The 12,660-nt window shown below is 37.1% G+C and overlaps 1 protein-coding gene across 1 annotated transcript in view; it reads right to left on the bottom strand.

Annotated features, from left to right (window-relative positions):
• Window positions 1-2,314: 2,314 nt before the first annotated feature.
• PHTF1 (putative homeodomain transcription factor 1) overlaps window positions 2,315-12,660 on the bottom strand; it is a 59,732-nt gene continuing 49,386 nt past the window's right edge. The window contains 8 exon segments of the mRNA XM_040471348.1: window positions 2,315-2,834; window positions 3,369-3,494; window positions 3,935-4,030; window positions 5,244-5,399; window positions 8,784-8,870; window positions 9,380-9,511; window positions 10,275-10,547; window positions 10,952-11,080. Coding sequence (XP_040327282.1) covers window positions 2,814-2,834; window positions 3,369-3,494; window positions 3,935-4,030; window positions 5,244-5,399; window positions 8,784-8,870; window positions 9,380-9,511; window positions 10,275-10,547; window positions 10,952-11,080 — 1,020 coding nt within the window. The 3' untranslated portion in view covers window positions 2,315-2,813.

The following is a 12,660-nucleotide window of genomic DNA, read 5'->3' on the forward strand; positions in this document are numbered from 1 at the left end:
GTATTTTGGATTTTTGTCTTCAAAGTAATAGTAAAGCCACTAATAGACTCTGAATGGTGAGACTTGCATTTTAGGAAAAACACATTAACTTTTGTTAAGAACAGATTGAGCTTGGGGGCCAGGGGGCCACACATATGTAAGAGCAAAGGAGCATAAACTTGTTCAAAAAACAGGATAACATTGATTGGGCTGGTAGAAGTGGGTATGAAGAATGGTAGACTGATTAGAAAAATATCTAGAAGATAATTATTTGAAGACTTGGTGCCTGGATGTGAGGTGTGAGGAAGAGGAAGGAATCAAGAATGATTCCTGTTCCTGACATGAACAACTATACTTACATATAATTTTATCTACCTGAAAAATAATGTAAATCAATTATACACTATCATAACTGTAACTGAAACCCACAAGAGTAAACTATTCTAAATACTGCATTTAAACTAAAGAATTCACTGTGTAAAAATGCAAATAAAAACCAAATAGCACTTTTTTGTAGGAGAGAAAGATACAGGCATAAGCATTCTTCATCTGAAATTTGCACTGAGCTCAATCTTGCATTGACACAGTTGCTATTGTTCCTTATAGAAAATAGTAAAAGCATGACTTCTATGAGCCATTTGATGAAACACTGAAGTGCCTTTACAAAACAGTTCCTTCTACAGGCAAATCACTATTATGGGGGGGGGTACCTTTAAAAGTAATTATAACTCTCATAAGGCATTTAAAATGGCAAATTTTTGGTAATCCCTCCTAGTTCAGCAACCTTGCTTCCTATGTTTCTGTCTTCACAGGAATCTATTGGTGAAAGATTTTTAAAAGGTTTTAAATGGTAACAACAAAGGTTTGTCATGGATTTATAAAGTGCTGCGTACTATTATGTTGTACTAAGTACCTTACATGATAATCTCATTCAACCTTAAAAACTCTATTAGGTGGTAGTTATCCCCATTCAACAGATAAATTGAGATGCAAAGAGGTTAAGGAATTTGTCTTACATTATGAAGCTAATAAGTGGCAGAGCTAAGGATATAAAACCAGAGAGGGCTCACCTCAATCCCTGGGGACTCTTGAGAAATTCATCTTTAAACTTCAAAAATCTTCCTGCACATTAGAATATGTGTAACTGGTATACTGATTTTGTGTGGTTACATTCTTTACATGTAATAACTAAGTTTCTAAATTATTTCCTTTTAAAATTTCACAAAAGGGATTAAAAGTACACTTATCATGTGGTGAGCATTGAGTAATGTCTAAAATTGTTGAAACATTATAATGCATGCCTACAAATAGCACTGTATGCTAACTGTATTTCAATTAAAAATAAGATAAAATTGGGGCGCTGGGTGGCTCAGTCAGGTAAGCGGCTGACTTCAGCTCAGGTCATGATCTCACGGTTTGTGAGTTCGAACCCCACACTGGGCTCTGTGATGACAGCTCAGAGCCTGGAGCCAGCTTCCAATTCTGTGTCTGCCTCTCTCTGCCCCTTCCCAGCTGGCACCCTGTCTCTGTCTCTCTCAAAAATAAATAAACGTTAAAAAAATAATTTAAAAAAAGATAAAAGAAAAATTAATAAATTCTCATCCTTAAAATGTTCAGACTTTCAATTTGCCTCAAGAAATTCTTCAAAGCAGATAAACTTAAAAAGCAAGAATTATATGTAGACTATGAGAATTTTCACAAACATATGTAGACACGTGTGTGTAACAGGGGACGCTGATAGAGAATCCAAATCATCAAAGGCATAGCTTGGCTGAGTACAGACACCACGGACCTGAAAGTGTGCTGAGGGTTGGCTATGTTAAGTTGTACAACAGGGGCGCCTGGATGGCTCAGTCAGTTGAGCGTCTGACTCTTGATTTTGGCTCAGGTCATGATCTCACAGTTGATGAGTTCAAGCCCCATACTGGGCTCTGCACTGACACTGCAGAGCCTGCTTGGGATTCTGTCTCCCTCTTTCTCTGCCCCTCCCCTGCTGGCTCTCTGTCTCACAAAATAAATAAAAATAAACTTTAAAAAAGAAGAAGAAAGCTGTACAACAAACCATTAATGCTATCACGTAGTACTGTGATAGGAAACAGCTCAGACGATTTGTGTGGAAACCATGTTGTATGATGAAGGACTGCACACACTTAAACTTTCTCGTGCTCAATTACATGGCATGTTATATGCATGACTCTTTCATCAACAACTACACAGTTACTAGGATTAACTTCAGAATTGTGAACTCATTAAAATTTCTCTGTAGCTGAGCAGAAACTCACAATTTAAAAGGTTTTTTTTCTCTGCCACAACAAAAAAAGCCTAGAAACTGAAATTCTCCAATAAAGTTATTTTATTTGGGTTCAACCTAAAATAGTTTAAATTTGATCTTTGTTAGAGAAAAGAAATCTCCAATTGTATAGACTTAATAAAAAGTACTGAATTTGCCACTTCCAATAGAGGATAGTTTCTTCATGCTTTGGGCATCTACCATTAGTAACCCAAAAGACTACTGGTAGTAAATATGTCACAGCACTGAAATGCCCAAAATCAATTTCCTAGCTTAGAAAGTTGCCCTTATGTTACCATAACACACAATAGTCTCCTGACTATTCATATTGTTTGAAAACCATGAAAACACAGTTTTTGGCATGCATGCCCAGTTGGAAAAGGATTTGTTCCTCTGAAAACACCATTCATAAGACTAGGCAGAGCTGAGGGCACCTCTGTGTGTGAACAAGCAGGTAGGTATCTCAGGGTTTCTGCAGCCGTCTCCTTCCTTAATGGGTAAGTACCGGTGCCAACAAGGGGAGAGTCCAGGCACATGACTCAGCTTATGACTTAATTTTCCACAGCTAAGAAAAGAAAATCACCAAAATAAGTTAGTTTTAAGACAAACAGTTGGGGTTTACAGGTCCACTTACATGACTATGAACCAAGAACCCTTTACATAAGAACAGTAGCAACTCTAGAATACCATAGAGGAAAAACCATCTAACAATTTCTAGGGTCAAAAATGACATACTGCAGTTCACGGGTTTTGGGTATGCACTCATTCTGCCTCTCAGAGGCAGACCCTTCCTCAGCCCATGCTGTTAGATTAACATGAGATTCAAACTTGATTTTTCGTTCAAGAGCAGTCTATTGTACTTGTGTCAAATGAGAAAACTTAAGCTAAGAACTTAGCCCATGCACCACCATCAAAACGTGTATTTCTTTACCTGAAGAGTTATTTCCACACCAGTCCCCTAGTCTGTCTGTCTCTCGCTCAATCACAGATGCGCACACACACACACACACACACACACACACACTCACAGGGTGAAGAGCAAGGATTATTATATTTAGTAAGACTAAAGCAGATGCCACAGAGTACTAGTCACACTTACTCTTATATTAAATCCTAGAAGATCACTTATAACACCTGAGACAGCAGAAAGGATAACTACTCGTGTGATATTGTAGATTAAGGGATTCATTGTCAGTCCATAGAGTCTAAACGGTGTGTCCAGCTCCTACAAAAAATATGAAAGAATGGAGATGAAATACATGGCCTATCGATGGCCACCAGTGATTTCTGGGCTGGTTTTTAGGTCTTGGGTACGGATGAGTGTGTAAGGCCTTCCTTCATGTTCAACAGCTGCTTTCAAAAGACCTATAATGGACTCTCACCTACTTTCCACTAGCTAAGTGTTTAAAGGTGGGTTCAAGCAGTATGTTGTGAATTTTTTTTTTTAAATATAATTTGAAAAATGAGACAGACATCAGCAATCATCAGAACCTGGATAACAAGATGGGAAATTTTTTTCTTACATAGTCAGGAACCCAAAACTATCAACTTGACATTGTGAATGTACACAGTCCAGCAGCCATCTGTTACGAGGGTCTTCTCCCATAAGTACAGCATTGATTTCATTTAAGTGCTAGTGAAAGTAGATCACAGGATATTACTTACTTTCAATAACTTGGTGGACAGCTTTAATACATTATTTACTAGAGTGAGCTGTTCTTTCTTATTAGGCTTTTTTTCCATCTTAAGATATAAATTAATCTAAGGAAAAAAAGAGAGATCAAGGCAAATGTCACAGAAAAAGATAGATATACTGCACTAAGTTTGGCAGATTCGAAAGTAATATTTTCAAATAAAATAAATTTGAAAATTCCTGCAGTTATTTCTACAAAACACATATGGCACATACCCTACTCTCCAGCCCATGCAGTCACAACTGACAAAGAAAAGCCAGTTCGTGAATAAAAAAAAAGTAGGGGCGCCTGGGTGGCTCAGTCGGTTAAGCGTCTGACTTTGGCTCAGGTCATGATCTCACAGTCCGTGAGTTCGAGCCCTGCATCGGGCTCTGTGCTGACAGCTCAGAGCCTGGAGCCTGCTTCGGATTCTGTGTCTCCCTCTCTCTCTGACCCTCCCCCGTTCATGCTCTGTCTCTGTCTCAAAAATAAACATTAAAAAAAATTTTTAAAAAATATGAAGCAATTTAACTATCAAAACAATGAAAAGTGTAATGTTAATTATAACTTAACAGTTAACATGTGAACTTTTTTAAGTTCAAAAGCTCTACCTACTCATTTTGGTGACACCCACATAATATAACATCCTCATTAAACATTAATGAAACATAAGAAGATAGCTGCTTTTAACTTGTTAATTCTTTATTTTTTCTCCTATAGGAAATATTCTCCCACTATAATTCTCAGGCAAAAGAAGAAAATCTAATGATACCAAATGTATTTATGTAAAATTTATGGATAACCATGAAATCAAAACCAAAACCAAAAAAAAAAAAAAAAACAAAAAAAACCCTTTATACTACTCTATAAGAAACATTTCCCAGTCTTAATATCTATTCCCATACTAAAGAGAAAGTATTTTCTAAACTTTGAATGTATGGCTGATACAGAAGAAATTCAAGAGCTTATTAAAAACATGCTTAAATGACAAGTACTATAAAGATCTAATACTTGATGCAGAATATGAGACTTAAAGCATGCTCCATTATCACGAATAAAGATACCTTTAAAATATACAAACTACTTTCAATCCATTAGATCTTAATTCTTACAATCCTGGGAGCTGGTGGGGAAGATTATAAACCCTCATTTTATAAGGAGGAAATAATTATATAGTAGCAAAGTCACCTGTAAGGTCATATAGCTAGAAAGTGCTAAATCTAGACTCAACCCTGAATCTTCTGCACAAATCTTATGCCATCTCTAACCACAGAACTAAATTAACAAGAACCAGTCGTTACCTGTTCCGTAAGTAATATTGAAACATTGCTGTATTTCTTATTGGTTTCAGACCCCAATGAGGCCAGACGCAGTAAGAAAAGTAGTAAAGCTGTTTCCCAGATCAAAAACTCCCAATTATAAGCATCATTCAGGAAAGTTTTATGCCCTTGCAGAACCTATACAAAGAACCGACAAAAAGTTAGGTTTTTCATTTGTCTCAAAATCTATAATTACTCCTTTACTCTAGCAACTTAAGATTTACAAGTTACCAATATTTTATACTCAAAGCAGAATTTTAATACTCATATAAAGCCTTATCTATTTAATCCCTACCTATTTCTCTAGGTTTCCTAGACTTTTTCCAGACAGCAGAGGAGGAAGTAGCAGAGGAGGAAGTAGCAAAGGAGGAAAACATAGAAGTAAAATCAGACAAACACATTTCCAGCCTTTTAACCACTCATGTGCCCACTCACAATTATATGGTGACCATTTTTCAGTGTTAAATTCACATTATCACTAGTCGGCCTTCCTAAGACATGTGGCCCATCTTACTGGTATGACTTGAAAACCCTGAGGATCAATTCTTTACTCCATTTTAGGATCCAAGTAACAACAGCAGCAGCAGCTACCATTTATCAAATGCCTATTATTACGTGTCAAGTTTGCTAGTAAAAGTTGTGTTTTTTGTTTGCTTCAAAATTTACTCAAGCCAGCCTGAGGTAAAGTGGAACACACTGGAAAATATACAGAGAATCCTCACAGAAACCAAATGCCGGCCTTTTGAAACCAGGGAGTCACAGCGCAGCTCTCCTCTCTGTCTCTCTTCCTCAAGGGCCATTTGGGCTCCCATCTCCACTCCTCTTAGTTAATTCTGTTGCTTTGCATGACCCTTGTTTACTGCTCCCTGCAAGTTTGGCTCGCTCCAGCTTTGGTTTCCCATAACACCCTACTGGCCCCACTGACCCCTACTGACCCTCTCTTCTCCAAAGGCCACCAGTGATATCTCAGGTTTTCAGTCCTAATTTCTAAAATTTCTAAATTCTAATTTCTAAATTTCTAAATACGTTTGGCTTAGTCTGGGTCAGGTGTTTACCCCTGCCAATCAGTTATAACTAGAGTAGGAAAGTAACAGTTAGTAGCAACCTAGGCCCACCTCTTCAGCAGGGTGGATTGTTGTGCGGCAATATACAACACACAAACCACAGCCAAAAAATCAAACACAAAGAAAAACTCTTAAAACCAGCCAGAGAAGGGGTGCATGGGTGGCTCGGCTGGTTAATCGTCCAGCTCTTGGTTTCAGCTCAGCTCATGATCTCATGGTTCATGAGTTCGAGCCCCACATTGGGCTCTGCACTGATGGTGCGGGGCATGCTTGGGATTCTCTCACTCTGCCACTCCCACGCATGTTCTCTGTCTTTCAGAATAAGTAAATTTTAAAAATTGAAAGAAAAAAAATTAAAAAAAAAAAACACCACAGAAAAAGGACATTACCTTTAAAAGAGCAGCAAATAAAACCAACAGCTGACTTCTCAAGATAAAACATGGAAATCAAAAGGTAACAGAATCCCAAAAGTATTGAAAGTAACTGGCAACCTAGAAATGCATACTCAGTGAAAACATCCTTTAAACAAGAAAGCGATAAAAGACATTTTCAAACATACTAGAACAGAATTCATAACCAGATTCTTCAAACAGGAAGAAAAAAATCCCAGAAAAAAACACAGAAATGCAAGAACTAATGAAAAGCAATGAAAAGGGTAAATGTGTAGGTAAATATAAATGAATAACTGAATACAAAAAATAATCATTATATCTTGTGGGTTTAAAACATATGTAAAATTTGGGGTGCCTGGCTAGCTCAGTCAGTAGAGCATGCAACTTGATTTCAGGGTTGTAATTTGAGCCTCACATTGGGTGTGGAGCCTACTTAAAGAAATAAGTCAAATAAATACAAGAAAATATACGTAAAATTTTAAGTAAGGATACTAATAATGGGTGAATGGATAAATGAGATAAAGTGTTCTAAGGTCCTAGCATTATCAAGGAAGCAAAAATTAATAATTTATTAGACTATAATAAGCTAAGGATGTATGTTGCAATCTCTGAGGTAAAAGTACATATAACAAGTAGTGAAAGAACATATAACACATTAACAAAGAGGATTAAATGGAATATTACAGAATACTTGATTCATAAAAGATGCCAAGAAAGGAGAGAGAAAGAAAATTTAACAGGTAGACCAAATAAGAAATAAACAGTATTTGTATCTGTGGTAATTACATTAAATGTAAATGAGCCAGACAATCTAAAACACTAAGACTGTGAAGCTGGATTAAGGAACAAACAACCAAAAAAAGGATATGCTGATTACAGAAGCCAGGACTCAAATATGAAGACAAAATAAATGAAAGGGTGGACAAAGATATAATATGCAAAAACGAATCAAAAGACAGCTGGTGTGGTTAAATTAATATCAAATAGAGCAGACTTTAAGTTAAGAAACATTAGAAACAGAGACATTTCAAAAGGCCATGAAAGATTAAGCCTGACACTTTTCCAGGTAAAAAAAGACTAAAGAGGGGTGCCTGGGTGGCTCAGTTGGGTAAGCATCTGACTCTTGATCTCAGCTCAGGTCTTGGATCCACCATCACAGTAGACGTGAACACACCTCTGTCAATGGTCAACAGAATAAGCAGACGAAAAAAACATGAGTAAGGATATAGAAGATGCCGCAATGGAACAAATAAACTTGGACTAATTTACCTAGCGAGGACATTGCTCCCCAAGACAACAGAATACAAGTTCTTTCAAAGTGCTGATGGAGATTTAATGAAACTGACCATGTGCCAGATAATAAAGCAAGCCTCTACAAATTTCAAAGGAGTAAAGACATTCAGAATACGTTCTCTGAACACAGTAGAATTAAGTTAGAACTCAATAAATGGAACACTACAAGCTACGGCTAGAATTTCTTGTAATGAAGAAAGCACAGAAGTACCCCCTTACCCAAAAAAAAAGGTACAGGGACCCATCAAAAGTATGCAGGAAGGGGCTTCAAGGGTCTCCCACTGGCCAAATCTGGGACAATTTAGACATCAGAACAAATAGAGTAAATAGATTATACCCAATAGATTTACCCAAATAGGTCATAATCTATTGGGTAAAAATCAGAATATATGAGTCCATAATGAAACCAAGAAGAAACAAGGGAAAGGTCAACCACAGAGTGACAACTAACAGATGTGGAAGGAAAGATGGTGTTAGAAAAATCACTATTTTGTAACCCTCGTGGTATGGTAGCTTTATTATCAAAAACTGCCAACTAAAATTAGAGTCATCTTAGAATCTTAAAGGATTCAGAATTATTTTATTCTAATTTCAAAAGTAAGTAAAATTAAGTATTCAAAATAGCATGCTGGTGCCTTGATCCTGAGAAATAAATTTCTGTCATACACACACACGCATGCACACACACACACACACACACACACACACCTAAAACAGATAGTGAACCTTATTAGAATTTCCACTTTTCATTACAACAGATATGAAATGTTTACCTGGGCACAACAAATGAAAGCAATGGAAAGTGTCAGTAAGAAGACTGAAGATACGACGACATCAACTGAGCGCTGTGGACCCCGTCTCTGTGGAGTGAGACATATAGGTTAATATTTAAGATTACACTTAGAGACAACAGTGGCCCTCAAATCATTCACATTCTGAGTTTTACAACATTAATGTGAAAATAAATGTTTATAAGAAGTTTCTAGCCCAGTATTTTAACATAGTTCGGACACGTTTAATTTTAAGCATTGAAATTCATGCTGTTCCAAGTTAAGGCTGTGAGTTATTCACGAATGTATTTTCAGCTAAAATATTTTCCAAAAAGTCAGAAAAAGATGCAATTTTCAACTTATCGCTCTGCCCTAGGAATTTAGATTTTCTTTTCCCTTCCTAAGCTCTCATTTACTCACCTCTAACAGCTTAGCAGATAGATCATTTCCAACTTGCTGCCCAGCACGTCTGTCAGCCACTGATATGATCTGTCTGGTTCACAGAACTACACTACCCATTGAGTATCTGCTGCCAGAAATTTCAGTGAGCATGCTTTCTGCATATTCCTGCACATATTCCATCGTCAAATGAAACTCACCTTGAGAAAGGAGCGCAGTGATAACCATATCTTAATGTTCTCCACCTTTTTAAGTCTGAAATGAGGTATTTCATATTTCCTAGCCTTCCTGGCAGAAGTAATATGGCTGAAGAGTTTTGCAAATAAAAATCTCTAGAGGAGGTTTAAAAAAATCACAAAGTAAAATATACATGTTTGTCTCTGAGTATATGTTTATATGATTGTAAATAATATTCCCATATATTGGAAGCATATAAAAAATAATAAACAGATGAAATTCTAATCAGTGATCACTTAGACTAAGCTAATAGCTCATTATCCTGTTACTTCCAAATCATATTCTATAGTAATGTCTTTGTATATATGCCTTTGTAATATGGTACACTTGACATTCTCAAGGAATATTCTTTGGAGACCTTTGTGAATCCCCGACCTCACAAACAAAATTGTTTATCTGAATTCTGGTTTAGTTCCAAATTAAATTTCCATTCAAAATCACATTCTTTTGGACATGAAGACATATCAAGTCTCCAATTCTTCATTCTTACCGAAATTCAATGCATTTATTTCTCACTTAACCATTGCCTACACAAACATTTTCACTTTGAGAATTACTACATATGTTATGGGCAAACAAGTGCAGTATTGAGACACAGGTGCTGTGCAGTCAGCTAGGCTCACTCTCTGCCTAAGCCACTTATTCCTACCCGTGAGCTCAGCGAAATCTCAGATCACAACATGTTATTTGTGATTAATCGATATCACAAGTGTTAAACCCACAAACACCAAAAGTTTGCTCATCAATCCTTCATTGTCCACATTAACTTCTGGAGAGAGAACAAATCAATAGAACAAAAACAACTCGGTGGAATATCATATACAAAAGCAGAGGCGAGAAACTTAATTTTCTACTGACCTGTTTATATGTTCTTTCCGCCACACACATCATGAAAAAAAAAATCCAAGTAAGACACAATCGTTCAAAAAAATTAATCATAGACAAAATAATAATAGGTGTAACAGGTGGTGCCCCACAAAAGAGAGTCATGATCTCCTCAGCTGAAATAGACTTTAGCTGGTCAAAACTCTTCTCACGGAAAAGTCGATGTAAAAAAGGGAAAAATGCTAATCCAATGGTGACGACATTTCCCAGCATCTGATAACCTACTCCTTGCTGATACGCATTAACCTGAGAATTAATTTAAAACGTCGCGTCGTTATTACACAGTTAAATGGAGTTATGAAGCAGTTTTTATCGACTACTATTTAGATTATTAAAAACGAAATCTGTTTCGAATCTAAAAGAAGTACAAAGAAAAATGACGTATAGATTTATGACTCTTAGATTTTATTAAAAATTAGGCTTAGATAAGGAACATTCATAGAGTATACCTGAATAACTGATCATGTTCAGAGAACTTTGTAACAAAAAAAATATATACTACCAAGTAAAGACACTAACCACAAAAATTAAAAAAATATATATATTCGGATTTCAAAAGCAGAGTCAGTGCTTTGATCACTGAATAGAGCCAATGAACAGCTGATCATAAACAGGTTTTTCAAAAAATCTGAAAACTTATGAAATCTTACCCTGCTCATGATGATGCCACTTATTTCCAACACAGACATATCCATCTTTTTGCACTCATTCCCTTCCCAGATTATTGCACTAACTCGATCAGAGGCAGGACTTGAGTTCTGAAGCCAGAATAAGTGGTTCTAAAAAGAAAAATATAAAACTATTTTCATCCACCCTTCTTTCTTCCCTCAGTTGGATTTTCTCCCCATTGTCCAGCTCCCAGGCCACATTTGCCAGTGTTAGACCTCATCATTCTATTCTCTCCTTCACAGAGCTCAATACCAATGACAAACCTCCACCATGCTGATCTCTGGTCCTTTTTTCTTCACTAAGACATTTTCTTACCTAGAGAGAGGCTAAATGTCTTCTGTAATGACGTAAGTAGGATTCCATGATCTCCAAGGTGGCCTGGCTTCCCTCTCTAAATGTGTGGAAGTGAGGATAAGCTTGGTGTATTCATGGCATGTTAAGAAGGAAAGTATTTCTAGAGCAGCATGACTATACTGGAGGTAGCAGGAAATTAGCTAGGAGAGCTGCTAATAGGCCTTACAAGTTGCATGAATAACTGAGGAGTTAAGCCTTTCTCTGGTCTAATCAGGACACAGAAAAGCATATAAAGCTCAAGAGGACAGGGGTGCCTGGTGGCTCAGTAGGTTAAGTGTCCTACTCTTGGTTTTGGCCCGGGTCACGATCTCATGGTTCATGGGTTTGAGCCCCAGGTCGGGCTCTGTGCTGATGGTGGGGAGCCCGCTCAGGATACTCTTTCTCTCCCTCTCTCTCTGCCCCTCCCCTGCTCATGCTCTCAATCTCAAAATAAATAAATAAACATAAGAAAGAAAGAAACAAACAAACAAACAAGCAAATAATACCAATGGAGGAGGGAAAGCAATTAAAGGATTTTAAGGGGAATGGCATCATTCCAGCTGCAGCATGGAAAAGCAAAGGGAGCAGGCCCACAGAAGCTGCTATAATGATCCAGATAGCAGCCAATGACGGTCCACCCCAAGCAGGGGAGACACAAGTAGACAGACACAGATATTCAGTGGAGTCAAGAGGACATATTAGAAACACACTAGAGAGGATGGGGTCAAGAACCACTCCAAGGATGGGGCACCTGGGTGGTTGAGTCGGTTAGGCATCCAACTCTTGGTTTTGGCTCAGGTCATGATTTCATGGGTCCGTGAGTTTGAGCCCCACATTGGGTTCTGTGCTGGTGGCACAGAGTCCGCTTGGGATTCTTTCTCTCGCCCTCTCTCTCTGCTCCTCCCCGACTCACGCTGTCTCTCTCTCAAAAGTAAATAAACTTAAAAAAAAACAAAAAAAAGTAAATAAACTTAAAAAAAAAAAAAAAAAAGAACTACTCCAAGGTTTCTGCCTTAGGCGGTCAGTGGTGGCATTCAAAAATATGGGGATAAAGGAAGAACAGGATGGATAGGGTAATTGGGAAATGATGAATTCCTTTTGATATGGTTTCATGTTACCTAATTATGCTTATATATGCCTTAAAATTATACTGAAAATCCCAAAAGTGCAAAGGAGGTCAAGATTATCAGGATGTCATGTATAACTACTGAGGGCTAATGTAATTTAGATGAATCTTCAGACTAAATGTAAAGAATATTTAGATTCAAACTTTGACAGCAAAATTGAAAGAAGCTTAAAGCTTTAATAAGAAAATGTATGTTGTTTCTGGTTAGTTTTAAAAAATTGTATACATTTA

The sequence above is a fragment of the Herpailurus yagouaroundi genome, unplaced genomic scaffold, assembly GCF_014898765.1.
Source record: "Herpailurus yagouaroundi ecotype Mexico unplaced genomic scaffold, PumYag 77, whole genome shotgun sequence".
Classification (NCBI taxonomy): Eukaryota; Metazoa; Chordata; class Mammalia; order Carnivora; family Felidae; genus Herpailurus; species Herpailurus yagouaroundi.